We start from the raw sequence: 21,623 nt of genomic DNA on the forward strand, positions 1-21,623 counted from the left end.
ATTCGGGTAAAAAAATACTCTTAAGCCAAACTGCTCCATAAATTATGCAAAAAAAATGACTGCCAGCATCACATAAATAGCTCAGTTGCAATCTCTATTTGTCTTTAGTTAGATGTTGATAGATAGGGCTTGTCTCCAGCAAAGTCGTAGCAGCCAAACTTTTATCTTCAATGCCAAGTTCATAGGTACCTTTCCAAATGCATATGTGACCTCTATGTGCTTAGATTTCTGAATATGAGTGTAACTAATCTCTGATGCACAGGAATTGAATTACTTGGGAATGAACTACACATCTTAATCAATTAGTTTAATTTCAAGATTGCTTCAACAATCCTATTCTCTTACTTCTAGAGAGAGGAAATGTCTTTCAATTTTGTTTGTAAGAATGGTAAGTCACTGAGTGGAGAAAATCATATCACACCCAATTCCAATTAGGTCTGTAGGAATATACTGTCACAGTATCTAATTTGTGTTTCTATATTATACCACTTTACAGAATCCCAATCCTTGTCTTCTCCTGAACACACACACACACACACACACACATTTAATTAGCAAACATTTAATTTTTAACTCTCAAAATTCTTAACTGACAGGTTGGAATATGATCTTTTTTATACTATTTATTTCTAGCTGTTGTCATAAGCACGTGACACAGCGTGTCATTAAGCTCTGTCCTTTTAATGTTCTAGGAAGCTTAATGTTACCCATAGTTCAGAGTATTGGGGAATCGAGTAATAATAAATACATAATGAACAGCAAACTGTATTGGCTTCTACAGTTGGCAGTACAAAGATACAGTTGCAGTCTTGATTATCACTAACAATATGTTTTACTGTAATGAAATTTATATCACATAAAAGTAATCAAATCATGTTTAAGTGTTTGCCTAAATTGTATTTAACAGATTCATAATGCTCTATAATAGCCACTTCATTTTTTGTATGTATGTGCATGTGTGTGTGTGTGTGTGTGTGTGTGTGTGTGTGTGTGTGTGTATGTGTGTAATAGGGCTTCCATATTGGTGCTGGGACTTGAACCTGATTCCTCTGGAAGAACAAGCATTGCTCTTAGTCACTGAGCCATTTCTTTAGTCCCAATAACCACTTCTTATCCACTCAAACCCCTTTTATATCATCCCCCAATAAAACTTTATAAATTAAGCAGTCACTCTTTGTTCTGTTATTCTACCAGCCTCTGCAAACAGCAATGTGCTTTTTATATGTTACAGATTTACCCATTCTGGAATCATTTGTGCCTACACTGTTTTATTTATTTTCTATAATCATTCATATGATGGTATGAATCAATCAATGTCTATTTCTTATTGTGACAGAATAATATCTCCTGCTATGATTATATTGAATTTGTTTACCCCATGTATATAACGGATATTCAGGTTGTTTTCACCTTCTGATTCTTGTGAACAGTGCTGCTATGAACAATGATGTGTGAATGAGTATTTAGTATCTGTTCTAATACCGTGGGGTAGCTTTCATTTCAGTATTCTTATTGGACTACTAAGTATACGAACAAATGGGTCTCAGATTCTTTCTAGGAGTGAAATTTGTTACATCCTGTTATCCTATTTGAAGAATTGAAATCTACTTTCCACAGCAGCTTCAACCTTTCATATTCTTGGTTATAATACACAAAGGTTTCAGTTTATTCACAACATGATTCCATCTTCTCTTTTTCTTTATGATAGCCACTTAACTGACTATAAAGTGATTTTTCAATATGGTTCTATCTGCATTTACCTTATAACTAATGATGTTGAATACGTTTCAACATGTTTGTTGGCCATTTGTGCATGTTCTTTGAAGAAATGTCTATTGAAGTACTTTGCTCATTTTTAAGCTGGGTTACATATTTTATAACTTTCAAGTCAGATATTTAATTCACAAATGTTTTCTTTCATTATAATGGCTGGCTTTTCATCCTCTTGACATTTGTTTTGATACACAATAATGTTAATTTTAATGAGTCACAATTTACCTTTCTTTTATTGCTTCCTTTTAGTGCCATATCTAATAAACCCTAGTCAACATTAAGGTCATGTAGCTCTTGTATTTAGGTCAATTAAATTGACAGAGTTCTTGTATACGGTGAGAATTACAAATTTAATTTCATGTGGCCATACAGTTGTTCCAATCCCATTCTTTGAATACTGTGTTTTTTCCCACTGATTTGTCTTGATTCAGTGTTGAAAATCAACTCACTATAATTGTATTGTTTTAGTTTTTAACATTTTCAATTTTTAAAGCAAAATAAAATATAATAAGGCAGAACAAAAACTGTCACAGTGAAGGTAGACAAGGCAAGCCAACAGAAAAAAAAGAGAGATCCAAGAGAAGGCAAAATAATCTGAAACCCACTTGCTTATACTCTCAGGAGTTCCATAAAAATACTGAATTGAAAGCTATAATATATACACAGAGGCCTTGGTACATCCCCATGTTGGTTCCTTGTATTTAATGCTTCTGTGTCTGTGAGTTCATATGAACTTTGCTGAGTTGATTTAGCAGGCATTTTTTCTCTTGGTGTCCTCTGTTACCTCTGATTCTTACACTCTTTCTGTTTCCTCTTCTACAGGGTTCCTTGAGTTCTGAGGAGAGGTTATTTGATGGAAACATCCCATTTAGAGATGTTGTGTTTCAAGGTCTCTCATCTCTCCTCTCTCTGCCTCTTTTTGCCTCTCTCACTGTCTCTGTTTTTTCTTTCTTCGTGTGTGTGTGTGTGTGTGTGTGTGTGTGTGTGTGTGTGTGATATCTGGCTTCCAGTCTCTGTATTTGTTCACATCTACCACAGAAGGGTTTCTCTGATTATGGCTGAAGAAGGAACTGGACTATGAATACAGCAGAATATCATTAGGAGTCATTTCATTGTTACTTAAAAAACAAAACAAACAAACAGACAAACAAACAAACACAAAAAACTTACTAGCACCTGATTTTACCCTAGGTTTCTTGGCTCTCTTGGGTTTGGTTCTTGGTTATATTGATTACATCTCATGGAGTGAGTCTTAAGCCAAATTAGACATTAGTTGGTTATTCTCCTAAGCCTTAGGCCATTGTCACCCTAGCATATTTTGCAGGCAGGACAGATTATATATAGTTCAAAGGTTTTGTGATTGTGGTGATATATATTTCTCCTTTTTTAGCCTGTGTAGTACCTTCTTTCAGAGTGCCTTCCCATACTAAATACACTAGGAAGATGGTAATGAAAGTTCTTTGTAGGCACAAGCTTGAAAACTCCATGTTTAATGGTTTATGTGGACGCTGTCTTCAACAATGGAGGTTTTGTTGTCTGTGGATAGAAACATGTTATCTTGACAACTGCCTGAGTTGTTTGAGGATATACATGGAACTCCTTTGGCCTAAAATTCAATTGGATGTAACCTGGTCCTGATACTAGAAGCTTCATTTGGTGACAAGACATGAACAGTTGTGAATTCATCTCTGTCATTATTTTGAAACTTCAATAGGATTGGCTTCATATATTTTAGAAAGTTTCCACTGCATTAGATTTCTATATCACCCCTCAAGTGGCAGATTTTAATTATCACTTTTATGCCATTTGTTTGTCTGTCCTTATCCCAACATCAAGGTTTTGATTATTAACTTTGAACTATGTTTTAAAATGGAACAAAGGAATCACCCAACCTTTTCTCTTCAGGCAAATGTTAGCTGATCACGACCCCTTGCAGTGCAGTTTAAATTTTGGGATCAGTTTTCCATTTTCAATATAAGGCCACTTAAATTTTACTAAGGACTACTAAGGCTATGGATTTAATTGAGAATATTGTCTTTGTAACATTATGAAAATTTCTACTTATGAACACTGATCTAGATACATTCTTTTTTATTATTATTCTTTAAACTTTTTTTACAGTCTAGTCGTTGTCCCCCTCTCCAGCTGCCTTCTGACAGTTCCTCACCCCATTCCTCCTTCTCAGTCTCCAAGAGGATGTCACCCCCATCCCCACTCCACCAGATCTCCCCACTACCTAGGGCCTCAAGTTTTTCAAGGGTTAGGTGAGTTTTCTCTCACTGAGGCCAGACCAGGCAGTCCTCTGCTGTATATGTGTCAGGGGCCTCGGACCAGCTAGTGTATGCTGCCTTGTCGGTGGCTCAGTGTTTGAGAGATCTCAGGGGTCCAGGTTAGATGAGGCTATTCTTGGGCATGTCTTTTAATTTTTAGGTCTTCTTTTAAGCTTGCAATACTTGTCATGTTCAATATAAAGTATTGATTCATCTACTTGGTTAAATTTATTCAGATGTGTTTTACTTTCTGGATTATAAATAAAATTATTATTTTAAATTTCTTTTCACATGATTTATTGTTAGTATTTAGATATATGCTAGTTTTTCATATGTTCATTTTTTATCATGCAATTTTGCTTAGTTATCTAAAACACATTGGGTAGATGTTTTGCCTGTTAATATACAAAATCAAGTCATCACTGTGTAAGAAACAGGATTACTTCTTCCTTGGCTGTGTAGGTATCTTTTATTTCTTCTTGCTTATTTTCTCTGTGTAAAGCCTAGAGAGCAATATGAATGGCAGTAGTGAAAGCAAACATCTCTGTCTTGCTCCTAATTTTAGAGGGACTTCCCCCACTGGATGTGATACTAGCTGTGGATGTTTCTTAAGCATCTTTCACTAGTGGTCATTTAAATTATCAAATAATCAGTTCCCTTATTTGTCCTGCACCTTCCACCCCCGCCCTCTGATTGATTCATTCCTTGACCTTTCCCAATATCTCTAGATGATCTTCAGCTCCTCAACATTCCAGAAACATCTATATTGCTCTTCTCCTGGAGCCTTTAGTGCTTATCACAGGAATGGAAATTTTTCAAAGCTCATCTTTCAGTTATTTTTCACCTGATCTATTTTATTATATTTGTATCATCTATAAACTTTTCTAGTTGTTTATTTTTGTGATAATACCACCTATTGAATGTTGGTATATTTTACTAACTAGAGGCAGCCTTGATCACATGAAATTAATGATGCCTATTACTGCTGTGTCTCTGAGATTACAGGTCATGTCTTGGCAGCTAGCTAACTCATCTCATCTGCAGGGAAAATAGCCAAGTCCATGTGGCCATTTTATTTTGTTTAGATGAAGGTAAAGATGTTCTTAAAGTTGGATGTCAGTGTTTGCTCAATCACATTCTTATCAACAGAAAGAAAATGTATCACTTTAGATATACATGGACAGAAGTGACGGGGACTTTTTATAAAATGTAATATATTTCACTGTATGCTCTGATGCCACAGTTGAAGGATTCAGTGGTTCAATGATTCTAGCTGCAAGTTTGTATCCATCTTCTGACAATTGTCCTCAGATTGTTCTTCAAGACAGTTATGTAGGGTAGTGTAGTGACCATACAACATTCCTTCTTCACTTCAGGTGAGGGAGGGGAGGAAAGAAAAATGTTCCTTCTGGTATAGAATGCAAATAATCTCCTACACTCTGGTTGAGTCATCTCAGGCTTTGGCTGAGGGGAGAAAACCTTTCTTCTGGTATAGAATGCAAATAATCTCCTGTGCTAAGATTGGATCATCTCAGGCTTTGGCTGTTTTTTTCCATACCCTCAGATCAGCAAATAGAGTAGCTTAGATTCTTCATGTTATGGTTTAGAGAAAAAAGTTGACACTCAAAGAAAGTAAAATTTCTAAAGAGTCTTGAAAAGGCAAGTGAGTGGCAGTTATCCTTCCATTAACTTAGACCCATCAAAAAGCAAACAGGACCTTATCCTACCTATCTATAAAATGTCACCACTCATCATTTCCTGTCTCTCTTTTCCCTCTACTATCCACAGCTACAACATCATTGAAAATTGTCAGTTCCTGGCTTGGTTCACCTGTTTTCCTGTCTGCCCGAATTTTCATTCCTGCCCCTGACCTCAGTGCTCACCTGGCTAGTGTTTCTGGTTCTAGAGTTTTCAACCCACAGGTTGGCAGATCTTTCTCCCAGTCATCCTCCCTGCAAAACCTTCTACTGGACTGGCAGTCTGGATATTTGGTCTTCTGCATACCCTCATGAACTTCTTTCTTCATAACATTGAAGGCATTTTGTAAATAAGTATTTATTTGTATATGTGTTCAATGTCTTTTTACCTGGATCAGGAATCTCTTAGACTATAAAATACCTATCTATTATGATCATATATACCTCCTGGTTACACGATTACCTCATCCATACTCTGTACTTATTTCAATTCTTGAACATGCCCCACGTGGAGACATCTTTATTTCCTCCCGTTTTATATAAAATATTCTCCAAATGTATTGTAATAAACTGTTTTGTCTTTTTATTGTCATAAACTCAAATAGAGTAATTCATACTATTAAAATAAAAGGTGAAAGACAATTTTGCCTCTTGAACTTCATATGTAACTCCATATAAAAGATTATCAGTGTGAATCAACTATTATCCTGTCTTTCAACATGAGTATATAACAGGGAGATGTTTTCAGGAAACATAAAATTCCCACTGAGAAAAAGAAATAATATCATTTATAATGTACATATTGTATCCTGGTCCTGCTAATGGACACAAGTATAATACAAGTCTTCTTTTTATAAAGGCATAATTTTGATTTTTTATTGCCTTATTGAAGTATTTCTCACAAATTTTTAAGAACTAGAATTACTATTTTATTTATATTACCTATTCATATTATAATTGTGTGTATGTATTTGTTAGATGTGTGTGGGTTTATGTGACATAGTGCACCTGTGTTGGTCCAAGCATAACTTTGTGAAATTAGTTCTATCCTCTTACCTTTATGTAGGTTCTGGAGACTCAGGTCTCTAGCAAGCATCTTTATTGGCTAACTCATCTTGCCACGATCCTGAATTGCTTTTATAACTGACGAGAGAAATGATAAATCTTAGCAATCAATTTCACTTTTATAGTGTATCATAGTTTTATGTATAAGGAGTAGCCTCCAAGGGGACTTGGTTGGAATATCTAGTTTCTTAGTACTCCATGCTTATTTTAAAATAAGAACAGTGAAGAAGAATCATCAGATATAGTGGTATGTTTATATATCTCCTGGACCGTCATTTTGTTGTAGTTGGAGGTCCATTCTGTTGCATATCTTTGTTCAAATCTAACCCAGAGGTGTGGTGCAGCCGGAAGGCCACACCTGAGTGGTTGTCTGCTATGCAGGCTCCTCCCATCAACCCCAGTCTTCACCCAATTTCACTTTCTCAGTGAGCAGTTCCTGGATCTGGCTATAGCAAAAGAGCTTGACTGTCCTGCTTTGCTTCACTTCTCAGGTACCAACCACCTTCACCTCACTATATCTAATACACCGTTAGCATTGTACCACTCTCTTCCTAACGAAATGGCATGGGGTTTTATTTTTAAGATGTATTTTTGTAAATTCTTGTTGCACAGAGCTGAGTCTGGCACAGAGAACACACTCAATAAACATTTGTCAAATGAAAGAATCTTTCTTGAAAATTATATCTTTTAAAGTAAACTGATTATCTGACAGAGAAATAACTGCAGCCTATCCATCCCTGTATGATAGCAAAGCTTTCTTTGAAGCTGAAACTTCTTTCCTGTGCTCATACTTCAGAGAAAAAGATGCAGCTGATAACATCTCAGAGGAAGGAAACAGCACTTCATGCTGAGTTGTGAATATAACATCATACACATTTTTTTTTTTTTTTTACACAGTCCAGCCTCCTGAACAGTTTCCAGAGATGGCTTACCTTACTTGGCTTTTGGCTATTCTTCATGTGCACAAAGGTAAAGCCAATCCTATGTCTTCATTTAAAAACATTGCTTTGTTTTTGGTGTTTGAGTGTGACATGTGTAGGATCTCTTAGGCAATTTCTCACTTGTTTAGAAATACTAAAAATTATAAAAGGCAATTTTGTAGTTGAAATTGTCAGTCTTCATCATGAACTTATCATACTACTTGTTAAGTCTTACAAATTTTATTTATTTGGTTTTGTCATCATTGGATCTAACTCAATTTATGTGATATACATTTTAGCTCTGTGTGGAGAGACATTGTGGGACACAACTGTTCGGCTTTCTGAGACTATGACTCTGGAATGTGTATACCCATTGATGGATAACTTAACTCAGGTGGAGTGGACCAAGAACATTGGCACAAACAAAGTGAGCATAGCTGTTTACAACCCTAACCATAATATGCATATAGACCCTAATTACTTCCACAGAGTACACTTTTTAAACTCAACAGTGGGGTTCCGCAACATGAGCCTTTCCTTTTACAATGCCTCTGAAGCAGATATTGGCACCTACTCCTGCTTGTTTCATGCTTTCCCACGTGGACCTTGGGAAAAGAAGATAAAAGTAGTCCAGTCAGGTAAGGAAAAACTTTTCTTTTTGTCTACCAACAGTGTTTATTTCTAAGAAACCTAACTAAAAGCTTAAAATGTTATTGTATTCTTTTCCCAATTCCATTTCTAGATTGTTGATGTCATTTTTTCTCAAAGAATAGTGTCGTAAACCAATCCCATTTTTTTTCTTAATTGCTGTCATTTCTGATTACAAGTGTCTGCCAGGTTACAGTGATGTGGGAGGAAATGCAGATTTACATAGTCTTTTTGATGACATAAGGCTAGATTCAAATAATGTTTTCAACATGTAGATTCTTTTTTTTAATTTTATTTTTTATTGGATGTTTTATTTACATTTCATATGTTGTCCCCTTACCCCATCTCCCACCCACCCAGGAATCCCCTATCCCCTCACCCCTCCTCCTGCTACTCTGCAGATGTACCCCTATCTACCCCCACAACTCCCACCTCCCCATCCTCAAATTCCCATCCCCTGGGACATCCAGCCTTCGTGAGACCAAGGATCTCTTCTCCCACCTATGCCCAGCAGGGCCCTCCGCTCTTACATATACAGCTGAAGCTACAACATGTAGATTCTTTAAAGCTTATCTCAGCAATACATGAGACCATGCCCATTTGCTCATCATTTGACACTAGTTTTAGCACCTTAATATCTAGGATCTCTTCTGCATGGCTTATTCTGATTTTATTGGCAAATTCTAAACAAAATTTAAGACAGAACTTATCTTCAACCCATATACTTCCTTTAGAAACTGATAGATATTTTGTCAGAAACAGAATAATGATGTAAGTTAAGTGTACCAGTGAGTATGCTTAGATTCTTCTCATATGGTCACATGGATTAGGTATGATACATCAAAGGAAGTCTGGATTTTACAGCCATAATTTTTGTAAAACTTTGTGTTAGTGGCTCACTCCCTTTCACAGAAGTAGCAGAACAACATATGAAGTTATTAAAGTTATTAATCATAAATATTTATTTAAAAAAAATCTACCATTCCAAATCTCAAAATCTTTGGAAGGCTAGTTTTTTTCTAAAAAGAACAATGTGAAATTAAACATATTTGTTATATTTAAGTATTTACCTTAAATATATCTAAAATCTTTTTATACTTTATTTATAATTTAACAAGATTTATAAGTACTGTATTTTATATAATAATGGAATTTATCTATTTAATACTAAAATCAAACTTAAAAATGCAGAAATCCTAATGTGCATAGTCAATTGTCAGAGTTATAATATAAAGAGGGAGGTGATATATTTACTATTAAAGAAAGAAACTTAAAAGTCAGAAACCCTAATGTGCGTAACATTGTCTAAATTTCACAGGAAAGAGTAACACCACATGCTAGTGACAATTATTGACTTCTGTTCTTCACTAGTAACTCTCTATGGTTGAGAAATCTTCCTTTCAGTACCTTAGACAGATTTCTTTATCCATTCCCACTGTACACTTGGACATAAACATTACCTTCACAATATCCCCATATGGGAGTGTTGGGCTTAGTAAAGTCTTCTGGCCTTTCCAAGGCTTCCAATCTGTATGAGTCCCATAGAAATAATAACATAGTTAGATGTTAAATGCTGTCTGGGGAGACACGAGCCTCTCGGCCTTGAAAGTATGATATATGACCATTGCTTATGTATCTATAGTACTCTTTTATGCCTTATTCTCTCCTTTTCTTAGTCTTTTAGCAGAGAATTGAGCTAGTTAGAGATCTTATTTTCAATAAGTGATACTATTAGCAGAAAGGACATTAAAATGTTTGTTACCTTTAAAATAGGGATTCTTAATTACTAACAAAATTAAATAGACAAATTGGTGCTGTATTATTTTCCCAATTCAGGTAAAATATAGGACAAAACTGTTCTTTGATAGCAGAGTTTGTGGTAAAAGTCTTGAGGAACACTTTGCTCATCTTGTATTCCTGGCCTTAGTTGTCAGTTAAATAAAATATATTTCTAGTTAAATAACCCCCTACCTGCTAGAGAGCTACCCATTCCAATATCCTGCCCAACTTTTACTAGGTATTCACTTTGTATGAAGCAATTGAATGTCTCTTGTAGTAAATTTAGATACTCAACTACAGGGTAGAACATTTTCTGGTGCTTAATTTAAGATGATAGGGGTGAGAGACATAGAGAAACCATCACATGCTTGCCAACAGAGATGAATCTCACGGCTATTTTGGAATATAATTCATTAGCTGGCTAAAAGACCACATATTCTATGATACAATAATTCTGCTCTGTTTGCTATTTTTAGACTTTACTCACATTAATTTGAAACCCCAACCATGTTTATAGCAACAGTGATGACCAGATCAATATTTGGGAACCATCCAGAAGTTCATCAAGGGTAGGATAGGCAAATATGAAGGGCTCACCCATCCAGTAGTTAACTGCATTCCTAAGGGAGGACATCTCACTATGCTCACTAACAGAGATGAAACTCATCAAATTTACACTGAGGAAGTAAGCATACCAAAGATGACTTTGGGTGTGGTTCCTATCCTTTACATTTCATAGTCATGTAAGACTGAGCAAAAGGTGATTGATTGACATATAAACAACAACAACAAAAATAACAACAAGAAAATAAAGCTACAAGAAACAAGGAGTTCTAAAACATGATCAGGAAGAATACAGAGTCGAGATCGACCCCCAGAGTCTTCAATGCTCATCATCATAGTGATACTCATATATAGACATTTTATTTACTCTTCTCAGTACTATATTATAAAATTTCTTTCGTACATGCTGAATTTCTAGAAAAACATTGAAAATATTTAATTGCAGTTTTTGAGCAGTTTAGAGATTTCTACTTAAGGTAAGCACACAATTTCCACTCTTATTTGGCCCGAATGTTAGAGAGAAAGAAACTTTAAGAATGCACTCAAATTTTTATAATATAAGAACTGGAAGAAATTAGCTTTAGTTTAAAATGACAGAGAATTAGGGACCAGATTGGGCTTGTAAGAAAGAGTTTCTGGTCCCCTGAGTTTTAACATAGCCTCAGAGCACCTATCATTCAATATTATGGAACAGTAGAGCAGAAGAGCAATTCAGAATTGAATATACTAGCTTTAAAGTTATTATCACCCAGCATGTGTGAAAATGATAGTTAATAAAGTATCAATGGGTAGAAGGAAAAGACTAAGGTCATAGTCTGGAGAAGGATCAAATTGAAGTGTGTGAGGGCATTTGTGTACAAACATGCAAATCATGGGGAAAGGAGAGAGATAAGCAGGTGTGGAGGGAAGGATGAAGCAGGATCAGTGGTGTTGGACCAGTTAGGTTAGACACCGAGTTGCTTCTCACTGTGTCCCTTTAAAGACTGTCGTTCTTCTTGGGTGAGTCAAAGATGTCCATGTCTTCCACATTTCTTTCTATGGTCTCTTTGTTACCCCTTTCCAGTCTATAACTCTTTGCCCAGGTGCCAGCAGTTGACACAAAGGCTAAATGGGCCATGTGTGTTTATTGATGGTTAGCAATGCTCAGAGATCCCTTTATTATTTGGGGCCCCAGAACTGGGAGAAGTGCCATAGAATTTCATGGTAGAATAGTTTCAAAAGACAATGTTCACCTTTAGATTAAGTGGGGACAGTATGTTTTCCCCTCCCTGTAGTGTTAGTGTGATGTCAGGATTCAAAGATGGAAAGGGAAGAGTGTCCTAGATCCAGTTTCCATAAATAGGCTTGCTGACATGGGAAAATGAACTCATCCATTAACTCATCCACCGAATCCTTATTAAGAACCTAAACTATTCTAAATAATGCTAAGTGATTTTGAAGATAGAAAGGCATGGACCTTAGCGCTACATGTAGTTCATCCTGGTTTACAGATCACAGCTTGGCTTCAGTAGGTGGCTTTTGTCTGCCTTTATAATTCATCTTAATATATCAGCATACTTTTATTTCAGAGTTTGTTTTGTTTATCCAGAATTAATGAAGAAGGAAAATGCACAAAATGACTCTTGTGTAGTATTGAGAGGTACAAAGTAATGAAGGTAGAGACTTGGTCAGAAAGGCTAAGGGCATTCTGGATGTTAAAGGACATTCCAAAGCTGGTAAGAGGGTCACTTAAAAAGAGTTTCCCACAGACTCTTGTTTCAAAGATTACTGGAAATTGTTCAGATCTTTATCTGTATTCTTTTAATTCTCAAATGTCGAGTGAATCCACACTTCTTCCTCTGGTCCTTACTATAGCTACTCTTTACCCATTCTGAAAGATGCAGACAACCACAAAATCTGGAACACATTTCCTCTATAGAGCAGGTGTTGGAGTGCTGGGTTCTGTGGGTGCTGGTATGTGGTGGGGACAAGGCCTCATGCATGAGTAAGAGTAAGATGGGCACTCTTTAGTCTTTGATACCTATCAACATCACCATGGAACATATTCAGCCCACAGGTCAGGGCTATCCAAAACTGTCTAGGCTTCTGCTTAAAATTTTTCTCATCAAAAATCAAAAGATACAGAGAGCAAGCTCTAATTAGTGCATAGATTATAAATGATCATTATAGGAATTTACGCATAGTCTAGTCACAGTACTGAGTAAAGGCAAAATTGTGGATTTTATTTTAAAGAATAAAAACATTGAATTTTGAATATGCAAATAAGAAAATAATTACTGAAGGAAGTGGGGAAAATAAAACTCTTGGCTGTAGGGCTGGCTTGAGAGAATCTTCCATGAACTTTCTCTGAGGCAATGCTGCCAGTAAGAATCTGATTTAAAACTGTCAAGAAACAACCTGATTTGTAAACTGTATTTTTGATGTTGCCCTTTGTTTTGGTTTGACTTTATAGGTATTGGTGGTTAGGAATAGGATAACCTCTCCCTTCCCTCAAGAAAATGGTGGGAAAGTATTTGTGAAGAAAATAAACATTTTAAAACTGCTAACAATTTTAAGACCATCAAGTCAATCCTTCTGGGATCAACGCAAAAGGACTCCCTGGGGCAACATCTCATGTACTTACATTAGAATTGTTTTAATTAAGTAACTCCACTGATGGGACTGCTGGCACTTCCCTAGAGAGATTAAATTCACAATCTAATAATCTAATGTGAGAAAATTTCTCCTGACTTCAGCTGTTCAGCCAACTTACAACTTTAAAACCTTGCTCTTTTTCATTATCTTCCCAGAGAGAAACACTCATATTTCATAAGATGAAGGTATAGTAAGGTATCTAGAGAAAGGTTCATCATCCATAAGATATAGGTTTAGGAAAGATCATGTCTAGGGAAGGACCATATCCCATAGGAGTGCGTCAAGGACAAAAACTAATGTTCAATAGAAGAAAGATATAGGAAGGTGTCTAGGGAAAGAGTGATAATGTGCCAATTTATACTTACTAACACTTGAAATAGATATGGATGACATACTTGCAGAATGCAGCAAGGGTGAAGATGGTGGTCAGTAAGAATAAAATGTGGGCGTGAGCTCTGTGTTCAAATGTTCAACTTAATCATCAGGATGATTACAGAAGTTCACATTCTCATTTCAGCTGAATGGGTCCCAATACAAATGTGCTATTTCTACCATATCAACATTTCAGAATGTCTCAGTGAATGTGTGCATATGAGTGTGTGTGCATGTGCATGTGCGTCCTGTGCAATTATTTTTTAAAATTGAAAATAGATTCTTCTCTTATACACTACACTATGGCCACAGTTTCTTGTCACCCACACAGTGTGGGCCACGACACTCTCATGATATGGACCTCAAGTTAAACCAGACATTAGCTGGTCACTTTCACACATTCTAAACCACGATTGCCCCAGCACACCTTGTAGGCAGGACAGATTATAGGTCAAAGTTTTTGTGGTTAGGTTGGTGTCCTGGTTTCTCTTTTGATAGCTTGCATAGTACCTTCCTGTGCCAAAGAGACTAGAATGTAGGGGTGGAAGCTCCATGTAGTCACTACCTTAACCTCTCTACATTCAATGAGCTGTATCGATGTTGTCCTCAGCAATGGAGTTCCACTTTTAGTTTTCTGCAGCTGATCCTCTATCCTAGCATCAGCCTGGATTGATCATGGAACTGTCTCAGCCAACAACTCAACTGAATGTAAACCTATCTCACTACTTGAAGCCTTAACTGGTTACAAAAGATGGCTGGTTCAGACTCTGTATCCTCCATTACTAGGGGTCCTCACTAAGGTTACCCTCATATATTCCAGGAAGATTCTACTGCACCAAATTCCCACAGTGCCTCAGGTCCCCAGATTACAGGAAAATTTTAAACATATTTTCAATTAATTCCATGAATGTATACAATAAATTTATTTTTCTTTACAAACTGCAAGCCACAATTGAACACACATTATTATTCAAGTGAAAAACATCCAAGGAATTCCATTATTATTTTTGATAGAGGGCTTGATAATGTTAGTGCACTTACCATGAGATAGTTTGTTCCAGATTTTTCAGTGTAAACCTTCATTATCTGTTTCTATGTGTATAGTCCTGGGGATCAAAACTCAGGTCTCATACATGCAAGGCAAGCACTCTAACACTCTGCTGTTCACCCGTCTCTTCTCTACTATCTTTTAAAATATATAGTTATTGATAGTTAAATAAATGATATTTATAAATGGACCTTCTGTTTCTCTCATATGTTAGACTGTTTTAAATAAGAATTTAATCAGATGGAAATATGTCCAACCACTAGTACTACATTTCCTTGAACTGACTCAGTATTTGACTTCTCATTTTTAATGTAGTCTGACCATGACATTTTTGTTAAAATAGCAGAATTAAAGAATTAAACCATAAGGAACATTATTACCTTGTTGTCAAATGACATTATTGTATATAGAATTATAATTGATTGAATGCTTAGAATCAATGATGATTACATAATTTAAGCACTTATGCAAATCCATTCTATCTTGTTGGAAATTATATGTGTACATGTCTGTATGTGTGTTAAGAAATGAGTAAATACCTCTACTGTGAGTTATAATATAGGAAAGGCCTGTATCTGTGATTTGAAATAATAGCAGCTGTCTAAACATATGATATGAGGGATTGTGCTAATTATCATTCAGCATTGTTTGAGGAAGTAAGAGATAAGTAAAATTTCTTCTGGTTTGGTGGAAACCATGAGCTGGGAATTTTGTACATTTTAGATGAGTAGAGACAGGAATGTTAGGGGAGAGAAGATCTATACAGAAGACACATCTTATGAAACATGACTGGCCAGGGAAATGGGCCTTGAATATAAAGAATACATTCTGCCACATGCTTTGGAATAGGTTGGGAAGTACAAACTCTAGATATTGTATTTATCTAGTAGCCAGTAAAGTTTGTAAAAAGTGGAAGTCACATGTTGGCCATCTCTTGCAGTAGTATATGGAATGGTTGGGTTGAGAAAGCAGAAAGATGGGGCAGGTTAAGTAGCTGAGAGAAAGAGAACTCTGTCAACTCAAACAGAGCAGACACAGCCTTCAAGCATGGCCCACAATACAGTATCTACTATAGATTAATTAATTTACTTTCCTCTGTTCCAACAAAGAAAGCTTCTTCCTGTATTCAAATCTACCTGTCTTTCCCACTGTTGCCTTCTCATAAATATTTATCAAGTGCTGTGTCTATGGTAGGGTAGATATATGTAAGTAGGAAAACTATTTGGGTTTCTATTCTCAGCCTAACACCTGGATTACAGTCCTTCCAATGCTTGTTTGATGTGGGTGTGCTGAACAAGAGATGATGGTGCTAGGAGGAGGAAGGTGGCACTATACATGTATTTTGGAAGGATGGAGCAAGGGACAGGGAAAGCAGGTACTCAGGGGACTCTAGTGATCAAAGGTCACTAGGTTTTCTCAAGAAGGACGTATAGAACTTCTGGAATTGAAGAATTATCAGATTATTACAAATGGTTTCTGCTAAATGAAAACCATGGTGTAATGACATAAACACAAAGTGAATCCATTTTGTTTAGAGACAACTGGATACTTAATAGAGCCCATGTAAAAACTAGTTCAAAATGAATCATAAGGGTAAGGAAATGCTATGTTGTGCTTTCAGTAGAAGCTCTAGATTATGATTGGAAGGGATTGGGAAGAATCATCATTGGGTTTAATCCATCACAGCTGATCTCTTTGTAAATAGCCTATTAGAGTGCAGAGAGGAAAGCCCTATGAATACATGGGAAGGAGAGTGTTCTACAAGGCAAAAGAAAGAAGAGGCATAAAAAGAACCAATGTCACTACCATCTTACGTTTGGATTTTTAGCTTTCAGAATTCCGAAAATGAAGCATCTGTTATTTAAGCCACCCTTTCTGCAGTACTTTGTTACAATAGCTCCACAGAAACTTCCTTTGTCTATGATACTTAACCTTTGTTGTCAACTTGATTGGACTTGAAACTGTATAAAAAACAGTTCTGTACGAGTCTGTTAGAACATCTCCAGAGCCTTTAACTGAGGATGAAAGACCACCTGGAATGTGGCCAGCACCATCCCAGGTTGGGTGCTTGGGCTGTTCTTAGTATTAATATTTTTTTTTTACTCTTCTTCACAGCTATGTACAATGTGACCAGCTACCTCACACTCTTGTTACCATAACTTTATTTGCCATTATGGGCTATATCTCAATCCATGAGCCAAAATAAATTGTTTGGTCTCAACAATGAGAACAGTGACTAGTATATTGCCTGTGTTGTTTGCAAATGCTATCAATTTTTCTCTACTCTCTCTATGTACATCATTGCTGGGAACATGTAAACTTAGAAGACATGCTCAATAAAGAAACAAAGATATAGAGTAGAAGGAGATGACACCTGAACACAAATTTATCATCCTTAATCATGGGAAGTATATAAGAAAGCATTAATTTTATACACGATTAAATGGAACATAGCAATTTTTCTTTTATGAGTTGTGTTTAGGAAGTCAAAAACTTTTCCTGGGTAATAACAGAGGATTTTTATCATATCTTATTTTGCCAAAGATCTCTGAATAGAAGGGAAATATCTGATTGCTCATTTATGGAAAGTAAATTCAAATGAGAGCAAAACTTCAATGAATGAGAATGATAAGAATCTATTTTAGAAATACAGGTTTGTGAGACTGACAGTTTGGAAACAAGAAGGGTAATGGGGATGGAGATAAGGGTACCTGTTTGAGAACAAGTAGTGACAGCACCTATTGACTAGGTCAGAGGCATTGGTAAGGACAAATGAGCTATGAATGGCATTTAGTTCCATCAATAGGAGAATAGCAAGGACTAATTTTGAAAATGGGAATATGGCTTTGCTTGTCTGTAAGTACCAAGTATATGTGACAGTTTGAGTTCTGTTGTTTCATTCTTCTTTGCCACATGGTATTTCTCCTAAAAATTCTAGGATGGGAGGTCAATATTCTTTCTAATTTCCTTTAGATTCATTTATTTTATGTGCATGAGTGTTTTGCCTGGAATTACAGAAGGTTGTCAGCTGCCATGTGGGTAGTGGTGATGAAATCTGAGTTCTCTGCAAGATCAGAAAATATGTTTAGCTGATGAACCATCTCTCCAGTCTCAAGGTAGACATTTTCATTTTAACAAGACCATGCTGCAGTTCTTATCCTAGTTTGCACTTGGTTACACAGTAAGTATCAAAACCTTTCCCCAGTTTTCTGGACTCAAGAGTTAGAATAATAGGTTGTAATTTAATGACCTATCTATCTTTAGACTAGTACCCAATGAAAACATGGGAGTGCTCTAAAACATGATAACTGTTTGCCAATACAGATGAGATTGTGTCAGGCAGTTTGCTGATTGCATTTGTAAAGCAAATTCATTGGAGGTAGAGTTATTATTTTCAGGGAGGCATGTTTTCTGAGTATATAAGTTAGATCAAAGGTCCATCATTTCTTGGAGAAAACATGCTGTCTATCGGTTTATTCTCTAAGGCCTCTCCTGCAAAGTCATTCTCTCTTTATTCACTGAAAAACTCTTATTGTCTGTGACTCCGTTTCATTCACTCTCTTACATTGATGTTTTGAAATTTTATCTGCAGTTACTTTTAGAGCTATGGGCAGGTATTTTCAAGCATTCTTTTGGCCTCATTACAATTTGTACCTCTGGGCATTGTAACTCTTCCCCAGTGGAGGGCCCTTTTACTTTTCTTTAGGTTGTGCCTTCATCTGACTATGACACTTCGACTTTGCATTTTATCCATAAGAGGCTTTATTTCAAGAACAGAACTTTTTAGATCTGTTAGAATATATTTTCCTTGGACTTTCAGACATATTTTCCAGTATTCTTGGGGTTTCTGTTGGGATTTTTACCTTTTAAATCAGAATTTATATGTATATATATTTAAAACCAGAATATTTGCATTTTACTATAGTTTCCATTTTTAACCATAAAAACTTTCCAGTGAACATTCTTTGACTTTTTATTCAGACTGGCTTTTAGTCATCTGAAGAGGCAATTGCTTCAAAGCACAAAATTTATGCATTTCTTCCATCCCACATCACAATGTAAAACTCAATACATTTTTTATTCTCATGGATTAAGTAACCAGTCAGAAGAGCAGTCTGAATGTACTAAGAGTTTTCAGAGGAGAGATTCAAGACAGAACATGGACAATTTAGCTATCCACTGATCTCCCATGTTTAACTCTTCTACCTGATTGGTTTTGTGTGGTATTTCCTTTTATTATGTTGTTTGGACTAGGTTGATAGCATCACATGGGTGACTAGATTCTACCCTATAAAATACTGACTTCTGTAGCAGTTGCTATTTAGAACTAAGTTAAGATATCTTAAGTATGTGACACTGTATCTTTTTTTTATAGACTATCTCCTCCAACCCCAGTTATGAGTCAGATGTGTCACTTTTGTTGGAGCTGTCCCTTGCTTCAAAAGTTCCTTTTAATTCTTTCAGTTATTTAATAGTTGGGTGTTTGTTTTGGCAAATTACGATTTTTCTATTAGTCCTAAGATAGTGTAGTTGAAGGTTCATTAAGGAACAGTAAGGTTGAAAAAAATCAGAATCATTGGGACTATGAAGGAAAGGTACAAATTTTTTGTTGGAAGCAAATTATTTCTTCCCTCTGTATTTAGTCACAACAGCTTCCATGCTCCAGCCTCTAGGCTTGTCTTTCTGTAGCATGACCCTTTCTTTCCAATGTTATCCCAGAATCTGTTGTTTATTTTCTACCATTGTCCCCGTCAAAACTGCTCACATAAATTTGTGTGAAAATTACTACTTTAAAGCTATTTGGAATGAAACTGTTAGGAGTATAAAGGATCATACTACCAGGTATTTATTCTCATTGTTGTAGGTCCTTAAAGCATGTCCTGAATTATTGGTTTCTTCACTTTGTTTAGTAAAAAAGTGATTCCTGGTTTCTATTAAATTCAGCAGTTCTAAATTATGTCTCTGTAGTTCTTTAACATTAATTATTCTATTGACCCTGGTTGACTTCTAAACATTATAGACATTCAGGAAATACTCAAGTACTTTCTTCTCAATGCTGAAATTACTCTTCATTTCTTATACTAAGTATATATTATAATATAAAAATAATATATTCCTTTACTTAGAGCAAATTACAAATCTTGCAGTATATTTGCAGTACCTCTATTTTTAGTGTATATATATCGTAATGCACCATTTAGTAACTGATATCTGGACATCTATCATGGGAGATTCCCTATGTGTGAGGGAACTGGTAATAATGTATAATAAATGACTGATGACTCTTAGTAGTACAATAAGTATGTTTATCCAGATATAGCCAACCAGAACATTCTCAGAAAGTAAAAACAAACCCTCAGAGGAAGAACAGCTTTCAAACTAAAACCAAGATACAGCAAACACTCAGGAGCAAATAACTATTGAGTAAAATAGGACTAAGTAAAGGTTATCATGGCAATAACTTATGTCAATTACCAAATGCAGTTTGAAACATAAAAGTGATATCATTTGATATATAGTTACTTCATTTGGCTAATGAGGAGACAACCCATTGAAGTTCGATAATCAAAAAGACATAATTATGAAAGAAGGAGTGGTTTTTCACTGTTTATATCAGGCACATGATGTCTGGTCCACTTCACTCCTGGAGTGTGTGATTGTTGCCCTATTAGTGACAGAGTCTGGGAGAGTTGTAATGTCAGTGCCCTTCTTTGAGTAGGAAACTGTTGCTTATCTGGTGCGCTGGACATAAAAAGAATCAACAGGACATGCTAAATTCTGACAGAAATGCTGCAGTGGAAGGATGGAAAGCTAAAAGCTACAGCTTCGAGTCCAAAAGAGGTACCTCAGAAGTTCACATGTAATACTGTCAGAATGATTATAGAATTCAAAGATTTCAGCAGAAAGAATTGTCAGCACAAGGACATGAAGTAAGTGAGGATTATGAACACATGATGGGCTTAAAAGTATAATAACTGATTAAAACTTCAGGCAAGTGTGGAAAGAGATGCAGTGGAGAGGTTTGACAGCAGATTATGCTTGCCGAACCCTGTTATTTTAGAGATTCCAAAATTTCAGGTTTGCAAACAGGGAGGGCTGAGATCAAATTTATGTTTGGGAAGAAATTTCTTCCCACAGGGAAAATTTGGTTATAAATTTTTCTTGCCTTGGCACAAAAACTAAAGCAACTCTATTCTAAGACAGCAACAAGCTTTATTGGTTGCTTTGAAATTATTGGGGCCAAAGTACCCAGTTAAACCATTTAAAGGAAGAAATGCTCATTTTAATTTGTGGCTTAGAAAATTTGGTCCATCACAGTGAGGAAGGAGGGGTGATTATCATGCTATTATAGTAGTAGAATGAACATGCCATGGAGGCCATTAACATCACTGTTGATACGGAAGCAGAAAGCATGTCAAAACCAGGGGCTGGGCTTTGACCTGCAAAAACCTTGTCCTAGCAAACTAGATTTACCAAGCACATGTTCCAATGACTTTGAACAGCATCAGGAGGACAATAATTTAAAACATGACTGAGGGTGATGTTTCACATTTAAAACACAAGACTGCCTATTCCCCACTGCCCACAAAGGTTTGTGGTCTTCTCTTAATTCTGTGTACATTTAGTTTGATTTCAACAGTTTTTTTTAAGTCTTTACAGTAACAAAAGTTGTTCAGAAGTGCAAAGTTTAAGTCTTTTCTCTCACACAAGGCAAACTCTTAACTTAAGCCTCTACAAAGAGGGCATACACACTTCCAGTACACAATGGCGTAGGGTAAACATTGCAACTTCTTCTTCTTCTTCTTCTTCTTCTTCTTCTTCTTCTTCTTCTTCTTCTTCTTCTTCTTCTTCT

The 21,623-nt window shown here is 36.0% G+C and overlaps 1 protein-coding gene across 6 annotated transcripts in view; it reads left to right on the forward strand.

The window, feature by feature from the left end:
• The window catches only part of Cd226 (CD226 molecule), an 89,772-nt gene that overhangs the window by 12,230 nt on the left and 55,919 nt on the right, over positions 1–21,623 (forward strand). For 4 of the 6 annotated variants that reach the window (XM_028768980.1, XM_028768982.1, XM_028768979.1 and 1 more), the window contains 2 exons: positions 7,703–7,774; positions 8,025–8,363. In XM_028768980.1, coding sequence (XP_028624813.1) covers positions 7,729–7,774; positions 8,025–8,363 — 385 coding nt within the window. In that variant the 5' untranslated portion in view covers positions 7,703–7,728. Of the gene's footprint in view, positions 1–7,266; positions 7,297–7,702; positions 7,775–8,024; positions 8,364–21,623 lie in introns of those variants that run through there. The other 2 variants (XM_028768981.1, XM_028768984.1) reach the window with 2 other exon arrangements.

Source organism: Grammomys surdaster, unplaced genomic scaffold, assembly GCF_004785775.1.
Source record: "Grammomys surdaster isolate TR1022 unplaced genomic scaffold, NIH_TR_1.0 189, whole genome shotgun sequence".
In the NCBI taxonomy this organism is placed as follows: domain Eukaryota; kingdom Metazoa; phylum Chordata; class Mammalia; order Rodentia; family Muridae; genus Grammomys; species Grammomys surdaster.